Source organism: Ceratotherium simum, chromosome 12, assembly GCF_057802395.1.
Source record: "Ceratotherium simum simum isolate JZ-2026a chromosome 12, ASM5780239v1, whole genome shotgun sequence".
Classification (NCBI taxonomy): domain Eukaryota; kingdom Metazoa; phylum Chordata; class Mammalia; order Perissodactyla; family Rhinocerotidae; genus Ceratotherium; species Ceratotherium simum.
Window position 1 is genome coordinate 65,928,500 of NC_141911.1, and position 27,458 is coordinate 65,955,957.

A 27,458-nucleotide genomic window follows, 5' to 3' on the forward strand; every position below is an offset into this window, starting at 1 on the left:
TCACTGGGCTCTTATGGGAGGCAGGGGCTGGAGGAACTACTTGAAAAATTAAAATCCAGAAGATCAACCAAAATGAAGAATTCGTGAATGAAAAAGTTGTGGTAAAGATCTGGCTAAGAGCCTTTAGTCCTCTCTGAGGTGACTTGAGTACTAAACAATTCTGGGAATTATTGACAACCAAGGGAATGTGAATGTATAAATCTAGACAATTTAAAAACTATAATATAATTAAGAAAAATAGAGAGCTGAGGGAGGGATTTAGAAGGGAGCATGAGAGTGCTAATGCCCTCATCTTTCATTGAAAGCAGGGAGTCAGTTGACACCATCTAAGTTAAAGCATGTAGTTAAAAATTATTTTAGTTTCTCAATTTTTTTTCAAAATTCTGTTTTTTAAAAAATTCAGAGTGATATTTTAAGAAATATACCTGCTAACAATTTTTAAGATTCATTTTAATTAATTTTTCTTCTATTAATTTTGAATTTAATTAAATAATATTTTGTAAATTAAGATTAATAACCAAATGAGTCCCATTTTTTAAATGTCTCTATGTTTCTGTATGCATATCCTTCTGCCACACAGCTGCACATACACATACACACATACGTAATTTCTGGTTTGTGGATTTGGAATAATTTTTTCTTTTTTTGCTTATATTTTGTACTTTTCTGCATTGTTTCAATTCTCTGTACTGAGCATATCTAATTTTTATAAAAATAATTGAGTGATTTTTTTTTTTCCTTTTTACAAAAAGGTAAGGTGAAGAGAGAGTGGAAGCAAATGTGCCAATATGTTAACAGGATTAAAGTTTGAGAAGCTGTGAATATAGATTTTTATTCTTCTCTGTACTTTCTTGAAATGTCAAAAAATAAAATATTAAAAGAGCTTAAAGGTGATGTCTAGGTATCTTCTGACTTTAGTTAGAAGATACTTATTGAAGACCCACAGGCTTCTCTTAAAAAAAGAAAAAAGCAGTGCACTTTGTGCTTTAAATCCCCGCTTATTAGGAAGTCAGTCGGCAAGAAAGGTCTTTATATAACTACAATTTTTTCAGAAAACGTATTCACTAAGCTCATGCACTTTATTCTGTAAAGAATCTCAGGCCCTCCATCAGAACATATTGACTTTCATGTATTTTAACAGGTTTTATGATCTAATATCCAAATCCTCTGTCAATTAAAAGCTGGAAATTCACAGGGAGAAATACAGACCAAAGAGTACTAGGAAGCTGGTACAGTGATTGCGGTAACAGGAAGAAGAAAGAGTTGACTACCTGACTGAGGGAGGAAATAAGCAAATTTTAAATGACGGAAAAAACAAAGAAACCAGAGCCAGAAAAACATGGTGGGTTGAGAGGACTTAGGGAGGGGGCAAATTTTTGTGCTCGCCTCTATAGTTCTTAGGTACCCAAAACTGTACAGAACACAGAATTCTATAATCATAATTATGATCCTGAGTCATTTAAAAAATTGTATTTTAGGGGCTGGCCTTGTGGCGTAGTGGTTAAGTTTGTGCACTCCGCTTCAGCAGCCCGCGTTCACAGGTTCAGATCCCGGGCGCGGACCTACACACTGCTCATCAAGCCACGCTAAGGCGGCATCCCACATAAGAAATAGAGGAAGATTGGCATAGATGTTAGCTCAGGGCCAATCTTATTCACCAAAAAAACTAATAATAATTATATTTTGTATATTAAAATTAAGAATTCAGAGTTATTTAAAGTACATTTTTATATAGCCATCAAAATAGTTAAATAGAATTTGGGAACTTAAAGGAATAATTTTTTGTTATTTGGAAAAATAACTTAAGAAAATATTCCCATTCCAATGATGCCAGACAAATGAGGCATTCCTCTAATTGTTGTTTTACATTTTGTTGCATGAAAACACTGCAATTAGCATACAGGCACATATCATTAGTGTCTGTTTTCTTTCTATCCAAGGAATGGATGGTAATCTTCAAATAAACAGTTACTCTTTTTAAGTTCCTTAAGACAGCAAATACATAGAACATACTCACTTCTGTAGTTTAACAGCCTACATTCTCCAGAGGGGAGAAATGATTACTTTTATTACCTGAGTTTTGTGGAGTTATAAATATTAAAGTAGAAAGCCTAATTGGCTGTTAAAACTTGAAGAAATGAGTGCACAGATGCTCCGTTTATTTTTTCTTCAACTTCTTTCACCTATGTATCATACCATATGCTGTTGACAAAGGAAGACATATCCTGGTAGAAGTTTATAAGAACTTCTGGGTTTATAAGAACTTTTCTGGAGTTCTGAAATCCAGTGGTGGTGAATGACAGCATCTATCTGATCCTGGTGGATTATAGTTTTCATTTACAACATTCTCTAGCCATTTTTGAGTGCATATTTAACATTTAACAGAGTTTGAGAGTTTGCAAATAGTCCTAGTGTTTTTCATTGATGTCAGCAGAGAGAAATATTGTTCTCAATGAGATTTGTCCAGTGAAGCACTTTTGTCAAAACCTCTCTAGAATCTGGAGCATATTTTGCGTCACAGCTTCCTTACAATATAGATACTTGGTTGAAAAGAGCCCTTAATGATTACATGGTATTGAAAAGGAAAAAGAAGTGTCTCAACTTATAAACCAAGACTCAGACTTAGAAATGAGCTTTGACATGTGGTAAGGAATGTGGTAAGGAATCAGGACCTTTGGGTTCTAACACCTGATGTGTTACTCAGTGATTGATGTCCTTGGATATAGTATTTCTCTCTTCTGTGCTAGAGTAGATGATCTCAACAGTCCTTTCTGGTCTTTAAAACCGTATAATTTATTCAGGTGCTATTCATGGAATCTAATGGGGTCAGACTGCATTTTAGGACCATAACTGTAGCAGCAGTGTGGGGAATATATTTGTAAAAGGGAGAGAAGAATTTGGAGATAAGAGGCTGTCTACTGGTTTGTGTGAGACATGATGAAGCACTGACTGTGAAATAGCTGATGGAGAGGAGGGGATCAAGTCCAGAGGTGTTGTGGAGCTAGAATTTGGCAGAACATGGTGAACTGCTGAATGCTATGGTAAGGAAGAAAATGGAGTCAAGAATTTAGCTTGATTGGGATGGGGGCTATGTGAGTCATAATTCTGTTATAATATGAGGAAGTAGATTAAAATGAATATTTTTGCACAATTTGAAGTGCCTGTGAGATGTCCGTGAGACATTGGCTGGAGCAAGTTAAATGGTGAGAGATTAATAGCTGGAGAGAGAATGAGGATAGACAAGAGATTTTAATGGGCAACTCATGTATAGGCTGATTAGAAGGAGCCAATGAAGAAGAGATTATTGAAGATCCAGGAAAACGAGGTGAGAGTTAGGGGGAACTGAAGAGTAAGGTTCAGAAGGAAAGAGCGGAAAGAACTAAGATCATATCTGAAGCCTTTGATCTTTGAGGGAGAGAAACTTCTTTCTCGGAGGGAGGAGGAAGTCTGGATTTACATTAGTTTAAAGGAGGGAGTCAGAAAATTTAAGGAGATAGGTCTACAAAGCCTCTCTATTTGTTATCTGGAAGCCCTGGTTGCTTAATGGTACAGTGTCTAAAGGTTATACTTGGAACCACCATTCATTACGCTGCTGAGCCAACGTCTTCACTGTTTTGCTGCCTCTTCACCTGCAGAGTCTCCACAGGCCAGGTGTGTTTTATTGGAGTCTGCAAGGTAGGCCAAGTGGGGCTGAGTTCAGTTGAGGAAGTGGTTGCTGATTCCTTTAAACACGTGTGTCATGTTTTTCCAGAAAGGAGAGAAATGAAGTCAGTACCAAAATGTTTGGGCAAATCAGAAGCATAATTGTAGTTTCTGAATAAATTAGTCAGTATTCAAAAGATCACCTCAAACAATCCAGTTCCCTGTAATAAAATCAGTTTCCTTAAAGATCTTATGTGTGCATGTTTTAATGAAAATTTCACCCTAGTCTACCAGATTGAAATTGGTACCAATAAATATTTTAACTATCCTTTTCTTTATATGAGAGCAGGCCACTTTTACCATGTCTTTTGAATCTTCTAAATCGTCTCAGAGGCTTTCAATGTAAAAATAAGAGTTGAAGGTCAGTCAGTCCTCGTCAGCTAATGATGTATTTTCCTTTACCTGCCAAAATGTGCAGTAAAACAGTTATGTAAATGTGCTATATTTAAACAGTTCCATCTCTGGTTTTGTAAGCCATACTGTGGAGAGGAAGAAGGCACCATTTCTTGAAGGGTACCGTAGCCATAGATTAAAAAAATAATAATAACAGATATTGAGACTATTGCTTTTTTTCTTTTAATTTGTCAAAGTCTTGGTTTATATTCGTCTTGAAGTAAAATAATCTTGCAGGAATCAGGGTCAACATGTCTGTCCACATAAACAAGTTGACGTGGTCTCTTGAAGTTTTTTGAGTTAGTTGAATTTATTGTGTCCAAATTAGTTTTCACACTTCTCTAGTACAGTCTGTGTTCTGTTAATAATATCTATGAAAGTAGCATCTCACATAGAAAAAGTGTAATATAGATAGATAACTAAACCAACAGAGAGACAAGTAGATAGCTATAGATAGATTTTACGAAAAGGAATCAGAAGCCTATTCATAAATAATAATTAAAATATCAAAATCCTATAACTTGTTTTTCTCACTTGTGATTTCTACTTCTGTGAATATTATTGGGAAAAATAATATTTAATTTGGTCTAGCTTCATATAGTTTCCAGGATTTTTTTTTAACTAATATAAAGGTTTACAGATTGAGTTTTCTAATTCTCTGTCAACTTAGATGGTGAACCATGAGCAATTTTGAACTCTCTACTTAAAAGATAAGAATAAATTTAATAAAAGAAAGTATTTTAATAAAAGAAAGTATTTTAATGCAAATAAGACATCTAATTAACTTACTTTTCCTATTATTATAAGACTTTTTAAAGTTGGCACTCTCTATGTTGATGTTCAGAGGCTAGATCTCAGAACAATGTTATCTTTGTTCATTTATACTAAAATGCAAGTATATGTTTTTCTTTTTTATTTGTATAAGGATTTTAACCTGAAATCTTTTCAGTTGTCTGACTGGCATTTTCTCCAAGGCAACTTTAAAACAACCTGACCTAGAAGTTTCTATAAATATGCCTTGCTTTGAAAGTATGAGGGGAACAAGACAAGTTGCAGGGAAGAAAGACCTGATGTCTGTATGATGTCATTGGGCATGTGCCTTCCCAGTGAGAAGGGGGATGCAGAACAGATCGTTATCAAAGTCAGACTAACCCTCGAAGGCCAGCCACCCATGGCTGAATCTGAGGAGCCACCTTTACACGTCCTCTTTTCCAAACCCAAATTCCCAGCCCAGACGTGAGCAAAAGTGTTTAGGAATCTTGTTTATAGTGGAACTTTGATTGATAGTTACTTTTTGATTCCTCTTTTTCAGACAGCGAAATGTTACTTTTGGCGTTGGCTCAAGCTTTCAAGATAAATGTTCATGATTGTCCTATGATGTATCTGCCTATGTCTCCACTTTAGAGCTTGTGGTTCTTTCATTTTTATTATTTTTTGTAATTTTCCAGTATCAAATACAATTCCATATAGTTGATGTAAAATAAATATTACATATAATATAGCCTGTGACAAAAATCCATGCCTAGAAATATGATGAAAACTAAATATGCTCTATTCAGTACATTCCATTGTAGGATGCAGTAAGCGTTGTGGTTAAGGGCATGGTATATAAATTCAGATTCATATACGTGTCCCAGGTCAGCCACTTTCTAGCTGTGTGATTTTCTGCAACTTCCCTGCTCCAAGCCTCATGTTTTTCATCTCTACAATGGACATAATATTTTCTTCATAAGGTGTTTGAAAAGATTAAATAAGACAGTGTTCACGAAGTGCCCAGAAAAGCAAGTGCTTAATAAATCTTACCTTTTTCTTTAAATGTCAGTTATTATGGTAAACTCCATCAAGGCATAAAGTCACAGTTGGTACCTTGATGTTTCCAGCTCAGTTGTTCAGCTATGGGAGTGGAAGTGTGGACATCTCCCATTAAGGACACAGAAGGCAGGCCAAAGGCAGAGGACGGGGCTAGGCTAATCTTTCAAAGACTAAGTCTAGATACAGTGGCTGTTTTGAACCATTCAAGGCATCTTGTCTCTCAGCAGCTGATTGGTCTTACAAAGAAAGGAACAAAACAATGAGAAAGAGATGTCTGGACACAAATAGGTGGTATTGGATACAAGCAAGTAGTGATGGTGGGACCTGGGAAAGACGGAGCTTATGCCCTGCAGTATGTGCTTATAATTACCAAGCTTGGATTATATTCATTTATGATTTTCCATGTTGATGAATCTCAGGGGGTGCAAGCATTTGCATTTTATACTTCTTTTATTGCAGTAATCTGACCAAAAAAACAGGTTGTGAAAGTTTGAAACCTTGAGGTTTTAATAAATTTGCTTATTATAAATGTCTAGCCTATTTGTGTGACCTTGGATGTACCTTCTCTGTGCTGTAGTGTCTCTGGCTAAATAAGGCAATTGGAATAAATTATATCTCAGGTGAAAGCTCTAAAAATGTATGGTTCTCTGTATTTTTATTTAGAACAAAGCGGTCTTCTTTTGAAATTTAGAACAAAGCATTCTTCTTTCCTTCACTTAAATGTATTTTCTTTGGTTTATACATAGACTTTTTATTGCAAATCTCTATTCGTGCTGCGTTGGCTTCAAGAATAGAAGCAAGACATAATAATGGTTGACACAGCAAAAGTCCATGCTTTTCTATCATTATAATAATAATAAAAATAGATAACATTGTTGAGTTCTTAATATATGCTAAGTATTTTGCTGAGTATATAAGCTTTAGTATATGTAAACTCAAAATAACTATTGGTCTTGTCACTGTGTAAGTGATGGGCAAAGAGACCAGATGAACTTCCCCAAGAACAGTAAATGGCAGAGCAAACATTCCCCCAGAGTCTGACCAGGATCCTGTGGATGGCAAACATTTTTCTGAATGCTACTCAGCATGTCTAAGTCTTATTATTGCATTATTTCTACGTTGTCTTCATCTTCATATTTTCTATTCATTTCTTCCTTATACTTATTTGTGCTGCTCCAAACATGACTGCCTTTCTCCTATTTGATGGAAAGGATTGCTTCTCATAAAACATCTCAAAATAGTTTTTGATTCTTTTATTTTTCATACTGGAATAATTGCTTAAAATGTTTTCCTAAAGAAAGAGTAATAAAAGCATCTTGATGACAGAGAATGAAACATCATAACCTTATTTTTTATAAGATTTTAGTGCCCCAAAGAGAGATAAAGGGATGGGAACTTATGGATCTCTTGTTAGCATACCTTGACGTTTGCAATGGGCTGATTCATCTAGTGACGAGATGTGATGACCACCTTGTTACGTCAGCATGTTATTTCAGCTCTTTTGAAATTGCAGAGGATTGTGAGCTAAGCTTCAAAGAGTAAAGTTATAGAAAAGAAATAGAGATGTATACACACGAGCAGTGAATTTTCTGATCTATTTAGAACTGCATTCTTAACCAATTGTCTGGATTGTATTCACTATAAAGAAAAACAGTGCATGAATTCTGCCCTTTGTAGAGGATCTTGTGCTATAATGATTTCGAAAATATTAGCCAATTCTCTCAAATTATTGTATGAGATATTTAGTAGTGAATTGGTTAAAATTCTGATAACAGGTATATTGCATTGCTTTATAGTCTATATCTAAAGGAAACTTTGAATGCATTTTTAATTAATCTCTATAGATGTGTACAAACTTAATGGCCCTTTCAGCCATTTTCCTATGTCTTACCAAAATCATTGGAGAATAAATGGATATTCACATGCAAAATAATGAGGTCAGACCCTTACCGTGCGCTATATACAGAATTAACTCACAATGGATCAAAGACCTGAATGTAAGAGCTAAAACTTGAAAACTCTTAGAAGAAAACATAGGAGAAAATCTTCATGACATTGGATTTGATAATGATTTCCTGTATATGACACCAAAAGCACAGGCAACAAAATAAAAAACAGATACATTGGACTTTATCAAAATTAAAAATTTTTGTGCATCAAAGGACACTGTTAAGAGAATTAAAAAAAATGACCCACAGAATGGGGGAAGATATTTGTAAATCATATATCTGATGAGGGATTAACATCTAGAATATATAAAGAACTACAATTTGACAACAAAAAACAACTCAATTCAAAAATGAGGAAAGCACTTGAATAGACATTTCTTCTAAGAAGATAGACAAATGGCTAATAAGCACATGAAAAGATGCTCAGCATTACTAATCATTAGGGAAAATCAAAATCACTGTGAGAAATCACTTTATACCCATTACAATGGCTATTATATAAACAAAACAAAAAACAGAAAATAAGTATTGTCAAAGATGTGGAGAGTTTGGAACCCTGGTGCACTGCTGGTGGAATATAAAGTGGTATAGCCACTATGGAAAATAATTCAGCACTTTCTCCAAAAGTTAAACTTTGAATTGCCATACGATCCTGGGATTTAACTTTTCAGTATATACCTAAAAAAGTGACAACAGGGACTCACATACTTATATACCAAGGTTCACAGCAGCAGGATTCACAATAGCCAAAAAGTGGAAATAACCCAGATGTCCATCAACAGATGAATGGATGAATAAAATGTGTTACATATGTACAATGGAATATTATTCAGCCTTAAAAATGAATGAAATTTTGATACATGCCACAACATGGGTGAACTTTGAAAACATTATGCTTAGTGCCATAAGTCAGACAAAAGGGCAAATACTGTATAGTTCCACTTACATGAAGTATCTAAAATAGGCAAATTCCTAGAGACAGAAAGTAGAGTGGAGGCTCCCAGGGTCTGGGGGGGGGGGGAGTTTTGGTTTAATGAATGCAGAGTTCTGTTTGGGATGATAAAAATGTTTTAGAAATAGATAGTGGTGATGGTTGCACGTTGTGAATGTGCTTCATGCCACTGGATTGTGTACACTTGAAAATGGTAAAGGGGATAAATTTTGTTATGTATATTTTACCACAATAAAAAAAAAATCACTTTACCGTAAAAAAATTCATTAGAGACATTTAAACACACTATATGGATATATTCTATTTATAAATCTTATGGTTTAAGTATCAAGTTATTGTTAATCACCTGTACTTATAAATTTATAAACCTGATACCCAATACAATGATGCCTAGTTGTGTGGTTGTTATATATTAACCAACGTGGACTCACTGTATTGAAGTAATAATAATTATAATTAATGTTCATTGGGAACCTACTGTGTACCTGACACTGTTTATGTTCTTCAACTATATTAACTCCTTTAATGCTTACATCAATACTATTAGGTACTATTCTTTGTCATTTTATAGATGAAGACACTGAAGCTCAGAGAGGTTAAGTGTCTCTCCTGAGTCACACAGCTAAGTAGCAGACCCACAATTCCAGCACAAAATGGCTAGCTTCTGAGCTTGTCATTTTAACCAATTTCGAATTCTATCCAGTATTTGCTGTAATGTTCATTCCTTGGCTCTGATCTGCTTTTTCTAGTTGGTTGATCTTAATGCCAGTGGATTTGATCATTCATTAATTAATTCAATCAACATACATTTATTTCCTGTTTGCTGTATGCATATACTCTTCCAAGCCTTGCAAATACAGTGATGAACAAGACAGAACTTACATTGTAGTAGTGGGGGTAGGAGGAGGTAAATAATAAGTAAATAAACAAGTAAACCCAGCAAGATAGTTTTAGGTCATTTTTAGTGCCGTGAGGAAAACAGAATGATACCTGGTGAGTGACCAGGGGATGATGGCTGCTTTAAAGGAGATGATCAGGGAAGGGCCGCTATGAGGTGTCAGGAACAGAAACCTAAGTATTGAAAAGATCTGGACGTAGAGATTCTAACCGCAGTGAACGACAGGGACAGCCCTAAGAAGGAGCGACCTCAGTGAGGAGCAGAAGGGAGGCCGCTGAGACTTAAAACATCACAAGGACTGGGGAGCAGGGATGTCAAGTGACACATAAGATAAATCTGGACCAGAGCTCAAAAGGCCTTGTAGGGCAAGAAAAGGAATTTGGATGCTGTATTGTGTGCTGTGGGAAACCATCGGAGAGTTAAAGCCAGGAAATTAAATGATCTGATTTCATTTTACAGTGCTCTCTCTTGCTGTGGTGTGGCGAAGGGATTACAGGAGGCCAGAATGGAAGCGAGTAAAATGGATATTGCAGGAGTTCCAGAAAGAAAATGATGGTGATTTGGGCAAGGGTGAGAGCAGGTGACAGGGAGAGAAACTTAAGTGTCACCTTAAGGGAAATTGGGCTTTTAAAAATGAACTTTATGTGTATATTGCAGATGTATAAAGAATGTTGGACATTCAGAGCTTTAGGAAAAGACACGGATTCAAAAGAAAGGGATTCCTGCTCCTGGTACTGGGTCAGAATCACAGAGCTGATAAGATGACATCGGTAGTTACATTTCCTATTGGAAGGAAAAAGGAACAACTTCTCAAAATAACTAATAGAGATTAACACATATTTTACAATGAAGAAAATGTATAGAAATTCTGTTTGGTATTTCAGAATATCAAATAACACAACAAAATCTCCCAGCGGTGCATCTGGGACCATTATTAGTCTCTGCTGAATTTTTTCTGTTCTTCAGGAAGCCAGACTTGTGAGTGCAGAAAAGCTCCTTTCTCAACTTCTCTATCTTCCCTCAACATGTTTCAACATTTCCAGAAGTGATTTAGTTCTCAAATTAAGGTGAATGTGTCATCGGGGTGGCGAAGATGGTGATCAATGGCCTTGTGTCTTGCACGCATGCATTCATTTGTTCATTTATTGTATAACTTCTGAGTGCAAGACATTCTTCCAGGCAATTGGCCACAAAAAGAAAAAAAAAAAGAAAAGAAAAGAATTGTATGAACCCTTTTAAGTTTTCTATATTAGATAAATATATAGGACCATGGCCCTATCTAATCACCAGCTTCCTACCCTGCTGGTTCTCTTTCACAAACCGGTACACTGTGGCACTGGCTACAGACATTTCTAATCATAGGCTTATCTGCGTCTGTGACCTAGTGGCAAGATCTTTGCGGTCTGATTGGGTATTGACCACATCCTGTGGTTACATCTTATTTTTTTGAAGACTCTTTAATTGTCTTAACTGCTTTCATTTGATGTTTCAACTGACTTATTTGTACTAATAGCTAAGCGTCTATGTTTCAAAATTTTGGATTGATATGCTTTTATGTATCACATGGATATTTGCTTATACCTGATGGAGTCCTACTACATTGTGTGTTTTCTAGTTTTTTTAAGGTAAAGGACCATCATATCCCTCACCTAACGTAGGTTCTTATACAGAGGCGCTTGGTACGTACTTATTAAAAGAAGAAATGCACAAATGACTGGGAGGACAGGAGTTTTAAATCTCCCCTTTAAAGGAAAATTTCAATAATAGAAATTGTCCATAATTCCACTTCCCTGTTTTAACTGATTTCGTATCTGCATCTCCTCTTCCACAGAACGTTTGTCGAGCTACTGACATGTCGCGGGCAAGGTGTTAGGCTCAGGTGTTAGGCACGGGGGATGCAAAAACAATCAGTGAGACATGATCTTTGCCAGTCCTGGTCTTGAGATGGAGCTGGGGATTTAGGGGTAGAACAGAGGGTCTCAGTGTCGTGTGAAATTTAGAGCAAACAAGCACAGTGAGGGGGGTTTTAGAGAAGTATTCCTGGTGAGGCCTAGGGCTTCTTTCTTGAAGAAAGTGGAAGCTCATGGACAAAGAAATCAAGACTGTCCAGGCATATCAGCAGGGAATCATTAAAAATACGCAAAGACATAAGGCAGCCAGCCAAAGGCCAAGGCGATTTGTGTGGAATAAAAAGCAAGAGCTCGGCACATGAGAGCTGGGGTTGTGGAGCTGTGTGTGTGTCGTGGTGAGGACTTGAAACTGTGTGCTCCAGGCCGCTGAGTCTTAGGTTTTTCGGAGAAGGTCACTGACGCCTTGACATTGTACTTTAAGCACATCTGTGCAAAGTGCATCTAGTAAGAAGCCCTGACATAAGGAACGGGTAGCCGTGGAAGCGTTTCAGCAGGGAAGTCGCATGGTCAGATTAGCTTTTTAGACAGATCATGCTGGTTGCAATGTGGAAGGAGATACAATTGGAAGGACGGTGATCAGTCGTGAAACCAATGTATTTCTCCAGTTGAGAGATTGTATGGCCATGCAACAGTAAGAGGGATGAAAAGAAGTATAGTGAATAAAGAAATATTTAGAAGGTAAAATTAACAGAGCTTATTAATAGATGGAGAACTGGGGGCAAGATTAGTCAAGGATGATTAGCCAGGTGTTTGGCTTGGTTGACTCTGTAGACTATTGTACTATTAAATCAGATTTGGGGTATGGCAGGAGAAGCAGGTCTTGGGATAAGGACAATAAAGTTAATTGAATTTAAAGTGCTTATGGGACATTCACGTTCCATATTCAATGGCTTGTACATGTCAGTTTAAATCATAAGTATCATGTTCACAAGGGGATTACCTTGTTGCATATCATAGTTTAAGGAGGTGACTGAGAACAAAGAGTGTCTATGAATGAGACAGGAAGGAGGAAATTCCCGAGGACAGAGTATCCTGGAAACAAGGGATTGTGGAATTAACGGCAATGTCAAAAGTAGTGGAGAGACCCAGTATAAGGTGAGTCACTATTCAAAAACGAGATTTGAGATTAAACGAGATAAAAGAGATTTGAGAACATCGATGAGTGTTCTGGTGATCAGCCCCTCTGTGTCAGCTGGATAAGGAGATCAATGAGATGAGGAAGAGGCTTAGAGATGAGGAGAAAATGAAGGAGTCAAGGGGCTGGGATTCTTTTTGAGGAAAAATTGCAGGCTCTAGTCACAAATTCTGCTGTCTGTATTTAGTTACTTATACTTTAAATTCATGTCAGCCACTCCTACCCTTGGCCACAGCCTTAACCTTATCATCACCCAGAACTGCTTCAAGGAACTAAATGGATAAAGTGTGGGAAGGGCTGACCAAATGGACATCAAGTCAATGAAAATAATAGATGTTGGGACGTGTAGGGGGAGGAGGCTGGAGGTGACCATCTATAAGTGGTGAGGGTAACAGACGTGAGGGGTGATGGATTGTAATATGGCAGATGGCATAAACCTCAAAGGAGAAGGGTTTTTTACAGTTAAATGAAGGAAAATTCATGTGTATTTATATTTTTGCAATGATACGCATGTACTGAATTATTTTGTATTCTGATACTTTCGCTTATACTAGAAACACATTTTTTTATGTTCATACATCATCCCCATTATTACAGTCTTAGTTTGAGTGTAATATCTCATTGTGTTGTTGCATCGTAATTATTAACCCATTCTTTTTTTTTTTTTTGAGGAAGATTGGCCCTGAGCTAACATCTGTTGCCAATCTTCCTCCTTTTTTCCTTTTTTCTTCCCAAAGCCCCAGTAGATAGTTGTATGTCATAGTTGTACATCCTTCTAGTTGCTCAATGTGGGACACCACCACAGCATGGCTTGACGACTAGTGAGCAGGTCCGTGCCCAGGATCCAAACCGGCAAACCCCAGGCCACCGAAGCAGATGGCGCAAATTTAACAGCTGCACCACCCGGCTTGCCCCTAGTGACCCATTCTTGGCTGTCTTCCTTTTATACTATCACAGTCTGTAATATTTTTCACTAAATTCTCCCCTCTCCTTTTTCCCAAGGACTGCTAATGTTAAAATTTGCTTAAGCAAAATATAAATCTTGATATTGAGTATATTTGGGGAGACATGATACTCTGCTGAATTTGCCTATTCTTACTGTTCTCTGTAATAGAAAGAGTTGAGCACAGGTATACTCCAGACTTGAATAATTAAATAGACCGCCTTCAAGTGATCAACTAAAATAAAATTTTGCCACCACCTCTTCTCCCTTTGATCCCAAGAAGTGCCTCCTAGAGAATTACCTCTCCTTCTCTAGCGTTAGAGATCTGCACGATAGCACCATCCATCAACCTGTCCCTCTAGCAACCTGCCATCTTAGGTGGAAATGCAGCAAGACACTGAAACATCCTAGGGTTTCCTTTTTAGGGTCCTGCAGAGTGGTTCAGTACATCTGTAATACCACCTTCCCTGCAGGGCTAGAGGCAGAGAGAGGGGAACAAAATACAGGAGGAACCAGAGGAGATGCTTTGGTGAGAGATAAAGTGAAAGGAAGCTCTCAGTGAAGGAAAGCCCACACATTAGACTTCGAACACCAGATCCAGAGCGTCTGAGCCTGCTTCATGCTCGGTCTGATTTGCATTATACTAACTTAACATATGTGTTCTGGGGATGAATTGCTATCCATAGTGATTCCTACAAATACTGTGTTTAATGTGTATGTAAGAATTTATTTTATTTTTAAATCCCTGTCTAAAGACCATGTTATCTTTTTTTTTTTTTTTTTAAGATTTTATTTATTTATTTTTTTCCCCCCAAAGCCCTCAGTAGATAGTTGTGTGTCACAGCTGCACATCCTTCTAGTTGCTGCATGTGGGACGCGGCCTCAGCATGGCCAGAGAAGCAGCGCGCCGGTGGGAGCCCGGGATCCGAACTCGGGTCGCCAGCAGTGGAGGGCGCTCACTTAACCACCAAGCCACGGGGCCGGCCCTAAAGACCATGTTATCTTATTGTTGAATAGTGGTAAAACTACCGCTAACTGTGAATTAGGAGTTTGTAGTTCTGCAATAATGAATTAAATTAAATAAAGCCTTATATTCCTGAGAACGTAATTGTCTATTTAAAAAAAATTCCATTGAACCAAATGACTAAACCAAGGTTCAGAAATTAAGCACTTAACACAGTGGCTTGTACATAATAAGCAACAAATATTTTTTGATTCAAGGAACAATTAATTATTAAATTCAAGCACACTTTTACTGAGCTGCTATGGTAAAATATGGAGGCAATCTAAAAGTGTATAGATTTTTGTAGGTAGCAGTGAAGTATAAATTTGTTACTCCTTCTTTTGTATGTTAGCCTGAATAAGAAACATAGGTACAAGCACTTAGAATTCAGGTGAGGAAATTTGATAATTTAGATAATTTGACAAATGATAAGTTGTCTCACATCCCTTTTGGAAGATGGTGTAACTAATACACAAATACATAAATAAATGAGTATTTTTTTAAATTGACAGTCATTTGAATGATCTAGGCCCAGGTCTTACTTTCTATTCTAGACAGGCAATATGCTAAGAAAGTGAGTATAAATGAGATTTCAAATAAGTATGCACAGTAATTTGCATGTAGCACGCTGATGTAAAGTTCTTAGCTATTTCTTAATGGAGCTCTGGCAGAACTGCTAATTTGCAAAGGAGGCAAAGAAGGCTTTATTACCTTTTATTTAAAAGAAATATAGCTTCATTTCCTTAGAAAAATATGCCATAATTCAGAAATATGGCTATTCAGACCAGCCAATTAATTTGAATTACTACAGCTTTACTGTGATGCTTATTTTTTATTTTGAAATTCATCAAACATTTTATAGCCAATAAAAAGTTAGATAAAATTACCAAAGCAAATGGGGCTGTTTTTTCACACTTACTAAGGGGGTGAGTGTGCAAGCGTATGCATACACATGTGCAAGAAACTATTCAGTAATATTCCAGAGAGCCAACTAAAAATGCAAGTAAAAAATAAGAAATCTGTTGTCAGATAGTAAGTACAGTACGTTGGCAATAGAATACTCCAGCTGAAACATGAAGAACTTGTGAGGATGAGTGCTCAACCTAGAAACAAGCACTCAATTCCTTATTTGCTATTGATTAAATCAAAAGTTTGGGAATAAAACCAGGACTAATTCTTGGTATTTAAAAAAAATGAGATTACTGCCCTAGGCATCCCTTCAAGAAGCATTGTTTCTATATGAAAATTAATCCAGCATTGTCTTTAAAAAAAACCCACTAGAGGGGTTGGCCCGGTGGTGTAAGAGGTTAAGTGCGCACGCTCCGCTGCAGCGGCCCAGGGGTCGCCAGTTCGGATCCCGGGCGCGCACCGATGCACTGCTTGTCAGGCCATGCTGTGGCGGCGTCCCGTATAAAGTGGAGGAAGATGGGCATGGATGTTAGCCCAGGGCCAGTCTTCCTCAGCAAAAAAAGAGGAGGATTGGCAGATGTTAGCTCAGGGCCGATCTTCCTCACATAAAAAAAAAAAAACCCCACTAGATTGAATCTAGTTGGATGATTCTTTATTCAGATATTTGGGGAAATGTTGTGATACTAGAAATTAACTTACTACTAAATTCCGGTGTGAAAGTGTAATTGCTAGAGCTTAACAAGAAGAATGTTGGCAGGAAGTAGGAAGTTGATAGCATTTGGGAGAATGTAGCTTCTGGAAGTCCCTTTAGTGGTAAGGTATATCCTAAGTATTTATTGTGAAGAATGGAAGGAAACAATATCAGGACCAAATAAGACGAGACTGAGATTCCTGTTTCCAATCCTTTTATTCCCTTTCTCTCTCCTTCTTTCTCCAATTAAACTCCCATTTCTGCCTGGGCATTCCTGTCCCATGTTTCTTCCTGGCCAACTCTTCCTCATTTCTGTCAATTCCTTCTCGAGCAGTACTTCCTCTGTGAAGGTTTCTCTGACCCCTAGAAAGAATTTATAATTCTCTCTTTTCTCTTATTCTTCGTTAATTTATTCTTCCCCCTCTCTTTTTGCTTATCCTTTGTACAAACAGTATAACTTCCTGAATCCAGATAGCAGTGGTCTGGAGCCCTCCGTACAGCATAGAAAGTGGAGAGAGTAGTGGGAACTCTTCATAAACTGCAATAAGTGACAAGATGTGCAAGGACGCCCAGCCTTACTGGCCCTGGGCGTCGATTGGTATAATGCTTCCGTGTGGGTGTCACCTGCTGCTTTGTCATCGGGGAGCTCCTACAGAGTCCTCGTATGGTGCATTCGAGCTTATTTTCTTCCTTTTATCATGCCAAAAGATGTGTGTTGGGTGAAACTTTTTTACTTGCAAGTACACATGCTTCCTCTGTAATGAGAAGGTTCCCTAGTTACTAGGACTTGCCAGGTCTTGAGGATGCTGGCTTTAAAACTAGATCTATGCTTTAGTTAAAGCATGTTCTGCAGAAACATAATTTTGATTTATGTTTCTGCTTTTTCTACAAGACCAAGTGCTTGATGATAGAATTTACAACTCCATTCATTATATTCCTATCTGTTAATAGGGGCAAGCCTCATACACACTAGGGATGCAGCTCAGTAATATTTGTGGACTTAGTATATAAATTATACTGACATATAGATGGCAAGCTTAACTCTCCATGAAGTTATTTGTATTATCAGAAAGAAAACTGTGAGAACAAATGAGTCTCCAGCTGGAGAACTTAGTGGGAGACCTCCTGGTATCCCCCAATTCTCACAACAACCAGCACCATTTAGTAGCTTGCAGCCACAGAGAGCTTGGGCCCTTCCTCTGTAAACATCTGCACGCTCACAGGGATCAACAATAGCAGTATGTCCTCTCCAGCAGAGGGTCTGCTGGTCTCCTGAATATTCAAGACTAATAAATGGTAGGATCTCCTCTTGTCTGTCATCTTGGAAAATCCCAGTGTTCCGGAACCTGGAAAACCTGATGTATTATAGGGATGTGTCATCGAATCACTAGCTTCACTCATCTGTCACCTCTATTCCAAGATTCCTTCTGGGGTATTGTTGGTCAGAAATACATTAGAGTCTGAGTTTGGGGGTATAAATTCGCCCACATTTAGAGTGGCTTTGCTGCTTTCATAACATGATCTAAACATTTTGTGGCTAAATATAGGCACATTCCTCTAGTGACTAAAGCCAACTTTCAGATGAATTACTGAGGTACAGAAACCCTTTCAGCCCAAATGTGAAACAAAATTTAGCTGCAGAGATATTTCAGTCAAAGGCGGTTGCCTTGGCATTAACAATGAAAACTTACATTCACAGAAAGATCAGTATAACCTCAGCAGGACACCTAGGCTGTTCCAGTGTAAGTAAAAAGATTAATGATGTGTGATTAGAAGGTGATGATGATCAGTTAGTAACATTCATCAGAGGGCTAATGGCAGGTATTTTGTAAAAAGTGATTATAATTTTTCTCTTAAGGATTACCCTGGCATAATAAATAACAAAATACAATCAAAAATTGTGGTAATGCAAGAGATTTTTTAAATGGCAATGATTTTGATATGCAGATAAATTAAAAATTGTCATGTCCATATTGTATTGCATGAAACTTAGTCTAGTGAATGACAAGAGATGGCACAGGTATCAAGGTTTTAGTTTGCCTTATATGTAGCAGTACTTCTGATAGATTTACTGAATTCCAGTTGTACAGTTAACAGATAATGTCTACCTAGTACTCAAAATGTTTCTAATTAGGTGTACTTTTTCACTCTTTTTAAAATTCATTTTGTAAATATTCTCTTGTGATTCTTTAGAACATCTGTAGTATATGTAAATCTATAAATGCCAATTGCTTTCCTTTTGTTTTTGGTTTTTATTTTTTTATGCACATTAGAGTGTAAAGTACCAGATATCTTGTTGAGATGTTTGATAAATGTTAGAAATTGTTTTCACTTTTTAAGATTAGTATCTCTGTTTTTTACAAGTGAGATATACAACATGTATAATATATATATAACTTAATGATAGCAAATTACTTAAAAATATTGAGGCCGTCAAATAAAGATCAGTGACATCAATATTTTTTAGAAACTTGAAAAATTAACTTCTTTTGAAAATGTGACTGGGCTATGCAGTTAGCTTGGGTAGATGAAGCAGAAAATTAAGCAGTAATTGTAAGAATGGAATTCTTCTGTGTATGGGTGATCTACAGTACAATTGCCTGAGTGTGTCTCATGGTGTTTCTCCTTTGGTCTCTCATCTTTAACTGAAGATGAGAGACTCTGGGTCTAGGCTGTAACCAACTCTCTTCAGCCAGCTCCCTCACCTCCAAAAGAGTGTCTTGCACATTTGGGTCTGAGTTCAGCTTCGACTCCAGGGGCTGGGACTGTTCAGGGCCAGAGCCCATGCTTGGCAGGGGAGCCTAATGTCTCAACAGGGCACTCCCCACAGTCTGCCTGGATGGGTTATCAATTTTTTCAATCTTTTTTTTGCTTTTGTTTTATATATACACAGGCACTCTTGTGTCACTTGTTTTGTCTTCTTCTGAAGAGTTCAGTGCAGTATTATATCTGTTCATCTATGGTCACAATATATGTGTTTGTGCCAGGCAGGATTTCGGTGAGCTAAGAGTAGAACTGGTGCAAAGCTATGTAATTGCAAGTCATCAGTTGCCAGGGAGGTAATCTGCCCCCTAGTAGACCAGCCCTAAGTCATGAAAGATAAGTACTATAAGACACGGGAGAGGCAAATGATTCTGCTGGTTTCCAAAACACAGCATGCAGAGCCCTAAATTCAATTTTAAGATTTCCATAAGGATTTATAAAGATCCTATAAATACCTCACACCTCACAGACACTACAGAAAGACCATTCACTTTCAAATTTGATATTCTTGGGGTGAGAACACTTCACCTGCCTCAATGAGTGTCCCCAGGGAGCCCAAAGGGGTTCTGGGGACATAGTAGTCATATCTTGGGGAGTAGGGGATAATGTGAACGGAATTACTCATGGAACTCTGTCAGATATGGATAGAGCCACTGGTAGCCTGTTTGGTGTTTCTGGACCATTAGAAACAGCTCCTGTATGGGCCCTTTGCTTAGCGTAGAGTCGGGCTGGTGCCTTTGTGTAAAACACAAATTGCACAACTCTAATGTGAATAAGGAGAAATGCTGTCTTTTTGCATTTTATGAATAGGCAAAATTCAGCATAGAAAAATTTTGACCTGACCTGACCTCACACATTTGGCTCATGTCAAACTTGAATGTTGAATCCACTCCATTCTCTACTTGACTGCGCTGCCTAAATGTGAAAAACACAAGTGAAACAAATGATCAGTTTTACCAACCGGCTGATGTAGAACTGTTTGTAGCATTTGAGATTATGGTATGGATAATTTTCTAAAGCCCTCTGGAACCCGCAAAGAGGAATGGGAAATAGCAATATTTAGTCTTCGTTAGATTATACTCTATTTTTCCATTGTCATTGTCATCATCGTTATTATCATCAAACATTTTGTTTTATTTTAATTTTCTTACTTTGGTAAAATATGCATAACATAAAATTTACTATCTTAGCCATTGTTAAGTGTACGGTTTAGTAGCATTAAGTACATTCACATAGATAGTTGTATGTCATAGCTGCACATCCTTCTAGTTGCTGTATGTGGGGCGCGGTCTCAGCATGGCCGGAGAAGCGGTGCGTCGGTGCGTGCCCGGGATCTGAACCCCGGGCTGCCAGTAGCAGAGTGCGCGCCCTTAACCGCTAAGCCACGGGGCCGGCCCTCTTTGGAACTTCTATTAAAGCAACTCCCAGCCTTTTTTGATTTCCATCATCCAGTTTGGAATCCATTCAGAAAATCATTTCTAGACACCCTCAGATAATCCACTGCTTCAGAGATACCATCAAATACTAGGTATTCAGTTAGAAAATAACTTACATAAGAAATTGGTCTTATCTAGATAAGATACTAACAATAGTTTAACAAGGAAGCCAGAGTTCTGTTTTGCATCCCTCAGTGCCCAGTTTGCATCTGCCGCCCCTATGCCTGCCATTGCAGCCCTGACAGGCGTGGCTGACACATCCGAGTCTGCTTATGTCATGGTTATGCCACTTGACTCATCTTAAGCCTCTGATCATTCACGGAGAAGTTTGAAAGTTTCCAAACATATGAGGGAGGCATAATGTCAAATAGAAGTCGGACATGTAGATTATTCTTGGTCTCTTTATTCAATAATAATAAAAAGAGGCATGGATTCAGTTCTTCAAAAAAAGAAATATAAACATAGCTAGTTATTGTCCCAGAATTGTAAAACATCATGCTTGTATTCCCTTCTCAATCTCTAATCCAAACGTGTGCCTTATAGTGGACTCAACAAATCCTTCCTGCGTTTATCAGACATGACTAGTTCATAGACAGACTGTCTTATGGGAAAGATGCGACAAGATCCAAAACTGAAATATATGATTTCTAGGGAAGAACTGCCTGAGAGATCCTTACCTTCTTATCAAACTGTAGTGGTAAGTGATGTGATGTCAGGAATATCAACATTGTGGCATTGACATGTGATCATCCCACACACCTGGCTCTCTGTGAAATGTAAAACTCTGGGGTCGTTCCCTTAAGTGTTTAATGAGTTTGTCACGGGCACTATGACTCAGCACTGGTTATTTTATAGTGAAAAAGAAAGAACGGATTCTATCCTCTGAGAGCTACTGTACTAGTAGCGAGACAAACATTAAACGAGTACACAAACAAACATAATTATAATGGTGATGAGTGTTGTGAAGAATAACATAGGGTTCTAGGCGGTAAGATAAATTAGAGGAGTGGGGGTCTTAGATGAGTGAGAGGATATAAAATTTAAGCCAAATTTTAAAGGATAAGAGGGATTTACTCACCAAATGGTAGAGGTAGACAGGCTGGGTATGTCCTGGAAGAAAGACAAGCATGTGAAAAGGCCCAAGGGTGGGAGGGAGCTTGGTGCACTGGAGGGACTGGAGGAGGGCCATTGTGGTTGGAGCAGGATAGAGAGGGACACCAGGAGGGTACAAATTAGGCAGATACTTGAAGGTCATGTAAGGATTCTACCTAGAAAAACGGTGGACAGCTACTGCAGGGCTTCATGTAGGCATAAGACAAACTTGGAAGTCCGTTTAAAGCTGCTCTCTGGAGAATTGATGGCAGAGGGGCAAGAGAGGAAGCAGGGCCGACTAGGAGGCTATTGCAGTAGTGTGAGTGACAGAGTGATGACTTGGGCTGGTGACATTGTAGTGGAAATGCAAAGAATTCAAGACCATTTTGGAGATGAAATTAGCAGGATTTGGTTCAAGATTGGTAGATAAATAATGTAAAAAGGTGGTTAGGCCTCTTCACCTTCAGATTCTAGCTTAAATACAGGTTAAACCATAAAACTGTAGACTGATGCTTATGGTTTCATTCACTCATTTAATTATTTAATCATTTATTCACCCAGCAAAGACTTATTACGCTCCTTCTGTAAGCCAGGCACTCTGTAAGGTACTGAAGATACAATTTTCCATCATAGATGTCTACCTAAAGGACCCTTGCACCAGTGGTTGCCTTGAATGACTATATTAGAACACAGTGCTAAGAAGACCTAAGATTTCAATTGTATCTTCATAGACTTTGTTCCCTTAGCTCAGTGGTTCTCATCAGGGGTGCCTAGGGGACCCTTGGGGTGACTGGGACTGGCACTCTGGTTGCCACACTGACAAGGTGATGCTGCTGGCACCTGGTATGGGCCTGGTGCTGACAGTCTTACCATGTACACTCCTCTTAATGGGCCCTGCTGAGCTTCTCTCTGACCAGGGGCTACTCTAGTGCTCCCCAGCAGTCTGACTGTCCGACTTTAGTCAGAGGATGACAGGGGCTCTAAGTGGGAATGCGTTATGTCAGTATTCTTCCTAGTCTTTCCACGTGACCCTTTGGGATCTCCAGAGACCTTTGACTTGCCCTTCTCCTGCTCTACAGGTTGTGTCCAACTGGCTCTTGGGCCAGCACAGAGGAGAATAAACAAACTTTCTCTTTCTTGTGCTGTGTTCTTGGGGAAAGTCCTTAATCTCCACTAATTCAGTTTCCTCATCTGTAAAATGGAAATAGCACTAGTATTTACCTCATGAAGTTGTTGTGTTACAACCTGTAGAGACTCAGAACAGTGCTTGGGCTTGGCATGGGACAAGCACTCAATGGATATTTGCTGTTATTGTTATTGTTCAACAATATGGAAGGCAGTACACTGAGCACCATGCAGGTGACATGATAAATGCCTCGCCATCATAGCTTCTGCCATGGAAGAGATCGCTAGAAGACATCCCAGTCTCCCCAGTGCAAGGCACCGTATGATGTGGCCTTTGATAAACAAACAAAAATCTAACTGTGTGATTCTCTGCTAACATGAGTCCTGCTGCCTCTGCTCCGAGCCTTGGATTTCGGGTCTGGTGGCCTCTGTTCACCGGGTTTGTGCTTCAGCTTTATATTTAGAGCGGGGGAATTACTCTTTTTCCCGGGGACATTCCTGGCCCTGCTGTGGCGAGGTTGCCTCCTCAGTGTGAGTTAGCCAGGCCCTCTGTTGGTTCCGGGTTTTCCCACCACTGCTTCAGCACTGGTTCTCATCTCTAAGTCAGAGCTAGTTCTTGGGTTGATGTGGCGCCATTTTATCTTCCAAAGCCCAATCCTGGACTCTGCTAGCTGCTTAGCCTCATAGTCAAGGCTGTATTCCTCATGAAACTTTATAAATGTTTTATTCAAGATGAAACTGCTTTCAACCATTTCTAAGTCACAAATATATACACTAGAAACAAAGGACAGTTCATTCAGCTAGATAACACAGAGTGAATCAACATCCCTGTAAATAATAACAACAGCAAAAACATTTATCTTTTTGGTATGTGGAGTTGCATCTTTTCATGGTCCTAGAATTATCTTTTTTTTTCTGTAAGCCCTAACGTTCTAGAGATTCATAAGTGGTAATTAATGCTTCAAATATATAATTGAGATGCCTCGTATCATAGCAGAACTCTAATATCCATTTATCCACAAAATCTCTAATTAATTAATTAATCTGACAGTTTTTTTCATGAGACTGATTTAATTTGTGGCTTTGTATGAAATAACACACTAAGAATTTTCTTTCTCTTTTTTTTTTTTTTTGTGAGGAGATCAGCCCTGTGCTAACATCTGCCAATCCTCCTCTTTTTTGCTGAGGAAGACTGGCCCTGGGCTAACATCCGTACCCATCTTCCTCCACTTTATATGGGACGCCGCCACAGCATGGCTTGCCAAGCAGTGCGTCGGTGCACGCCCAGGATCCGAACCGGCGAACCCCGGGCCGCCACAGTGGAGCGCACGCACTTAACCACTTGTGCCACTGGGCTGGCCCCACTAAGAATTTTCAAAAATCTGTAATAGCTACTACTTAATTTTGTGCTCCATTAAACAATAATGTGAGTATAGAAATGTGTTCAAGTTAGAAAATTCAATAGTTTCTCTGTAAGGCACTGTGTTCTATTAGAGCTCCATTTTTTCCTTCCCATTCATTTATCATATGTATAGCAAATGATAAAATGGTTTCATTTGCACAAGGATATTTTTAAATAATGGTAAGAATGAATGCTAGAAAATGAGAAAGAGTGTTGGCAGAGACAGTTAACTACATTATCCAAAAGCCAGCATAGAACTCTACAACCCTTCACTTTGTTTAACAGCTATTGTAGTTCATTGAAAATTACCAGAATCTAGGCCCTCTGACTTTTTAATATTCTTCTTCAAATACAGACACCTTAAGAAATAAAACCTATTGCCATGTATAGCTAAATTTTAGTGTTTCTTTTTTCTTTTTAAGTGAATGTAAGGTCCAGACTTACAGTAAATGGATAGCATGATTTTCTGACTTGGATAATTCATTAATCATTACTTCAGCACTCACTAATTGAGCAAATATTATGTGTCAGATGCTAGGTTAGGCACTTTCGTAACAAAGATCCCAGTAGTTTAGGATCTGGCGATTCTCACTGGGTATTCAGTGTATTTGAGGAGCTGCTATAAGCAGCAGCAATTTCATTAATGACAATAGACTTTCTAATCAATATTTATTAAACAGCTTAACAATCCACAATTGTTTGTAATACAGATTTTCTAGATACCTGTGGTCAAAAACAATAATAAATATGAATATGTATCATATCTATGTCAGTCACATTCAAAGGAAAAAATCCCACAAAACTGTTATTATCTTTATAGAAATAATAATGGGTTTGTTGAAAGTACTTTCTGTCTAATATCTAATTATTTTGTATTATAATTTATCTAGGGCACACTGTGTGATTGCATTATTATTGTAGACGCTCATGGGAAAAAAACCTAGCTGTGCTATTAATTGAAATTACATGTGCATGTACCCATGGTTTTCAGAACAAGCCCATATGAAGCTTTAAATGGTAATTTTAGATACACATTTTACATGTAAAAATAATAGGGGTGAAAATATGACTTCAACATTAAGGATTTGTAAATATCCAGAATGCAATGGAGAGGACAAAAGTTAATACACTTTCAGACAAATTTACAGTTTTTAGTATCACATCTTTTCCTGTAGAAAAGAAGAATAATAATTGGTGATCTCTGGAACATGTTCTCATTTGATGATATTTCAGAACTCATTAAAACAAAAAGGCAAATGAGAATCAAAAAAAAAATCTATCTTCAAAGTAATTTTATTCCACACTCTATAATGTACATACACCAAGCTTTATACCTTCACCTGATGCTTTCCCAAATGACTCATGCCTTCTAAACTTCTGGAAAGACTGACAGTGTAATTATGGGAAAGGCTGCACTGTGTGGTGACTGAGAGCATAGCCTACGGAGTGGATGGCGCACCCGTGCCACAGAAGGCTGTGTAATCTTGGGCAAGTTACTTAACTTCTCTGTACTTCCATTTTCTCATCAATAAATCGGGCTAATGGTAAAACTCATCTAGAGAGAATTGTGAGGATTTCTGAGGTAACATCATGCTCACTTCACTCTGTGGCACGTAGGAAGCACTCAGCAAATATTTGCTATTACAGGGTTAAACGCCAAAGCCAAAATTTCCTTTTAAAATCAGGCCAGATCACAGTAGAGAAAGAAATGGCAGATAAATACATGAGAAAATGGTTCACTTCACCAATAATCCAGAAATTCATATTAATATGAGATAACTTTTTTCCAATTAGATAGGTGTTTTTGTTTATTGATAACAACCGTTATTAGTAATGAGGGCTCTGGGCACCTTCACAATGTTGGGGTACAAACCATTTTGGAAGACAATTTGCCTTATCTTCCCAACAAAATTTTAAAAGTGGATACTCTTTGACCTAGCAATTTTACTTCTAAGAATTTATCTTCTATAAATACTCTCAAATATGCAAATATATGTGTGTGTATGTGTGTTCACTTGGTACACTTCCATAGTTTTTGAATTTTACTACTCAACTCTTATTACTTTGAATTTAAAAACACATTTTTTTAGGTCGGGGAAAAAAGCCCAAGCCAGAGAATCACTGATCAGAGAATTCTAGCCCCAAAGCAGGAATCTTTTGAACCTGGAGAAAAAATGAACCCCAAATATAGTGACATCTCCTTATTTCGAGAACCTTGAAACCGTGGTTTGAGTGAACTTCCTGGAGAAGCTACATTCAGTTGCTGAGTTGCAGGAAGGTCTTCACTTACAGAGGGCAGACAGATTCAGCTCCATCCTATCAGCAAGGATCACTGTTGCCTCCCAGGATGGTGCCAGAAGCCCTAAGTCTTTGCTCACTGGCAAATAAATGGAGCATAAAAGAAATTGGGGGACCTTACAAAGAAAATCAAGCACTCAGCCCAGAAACGGTATATATTTTGGAAGGCCACCTCCAGCCCATAAAGGCATGTTCATTGCAGTTTAAAAAACAAGCCCCTCCAGAGAGATACAGCCTGCAAATCATACTCTACAGCCATGATATGCATCGTCCTCTCTCTCTTTTTTTTTGCTAAGGAAGCTTCGCCCTGAGCTAACATCTGTTCCAGTCTTCCTCTATTTTGTATGTGAGCCGCTGCCACAGCATGGCTACTGACGAGTAGTGTAGGTCTGTGGCCAGGAACTGAACCCGGGCCGCCAATGCGGAGTGCACTGAACTTAACCACTAGGCCACCAAGGCTGGCCTATCATCTTCTCTTTTTGTTCAGAAAATGTCCCTAAACTGTTCCACGCACTTTGTCAGACTTCAGTTAATATTTGTAGAATTGAAATGAGTTTCATAGAAACCATTTTCTGTAAGAGATATCACTGAATATATTTATCATATACAGAAAATTGTGTCCTCAGGATCTAGTGATACAAAGACATATAGAAAAGATGGACATGTTTAGATTGATATAGATTGACCATTATGAAAACTGTAAGTCTCATAATGTTTTAAAATACTTTGTTTTGGTAATAATTTTTAAAATAATCTAAAAACAGAAATTCTATGTGAACACTGGTACAAATCTATTGCAGCCTAATTTTTTCTTCTTTTCTAATGTGAATATCTTGTTTGTCTTCACAGAGTGACTGGAGGTGAGCTGTTTGAAGACATCGTGGCGAGAGAATATTACAGTGAAGCGGATGCCAGGTAAGTGACTTGCCCTGCGCAAGATACAAGACTCAGCATTCAAATGACACTTGTTCGGTATACCTCTTTACAAACGAATCATGATGCTTAGTATTTATGAGAATCTCACAATACCATCTTGGACCTCTTT

General features: G+C 38.0%; 1 protein-coding gene across 6 annotated transcripts in view; it reads left to right on the plus strand.

Moving 5' to 3' along the window:
* Window positions 1–27,458, plus strand: part of CAMK2D (calcium/calmodulin dependent protein kinase II delta) — a 296,028-nt gene that overhangs the window by 180,396 nt on the left and 88,174 nt on the right. For all 6 annotated transcript variants that reach the window (XM_087437704.1, XM_004426556.3, XM_014784565.2 and 3 more), the window contains exon 5: window positions 27,263–27,328. In XM_087437704.1, coding sequence (XP_087293830.1) covers window positions 27,263–27,328 — 66 coding nt within the window. The remainder of the gene's footprint in view (window positions 1–27,262; window positions 27,329–27,458) is intronic.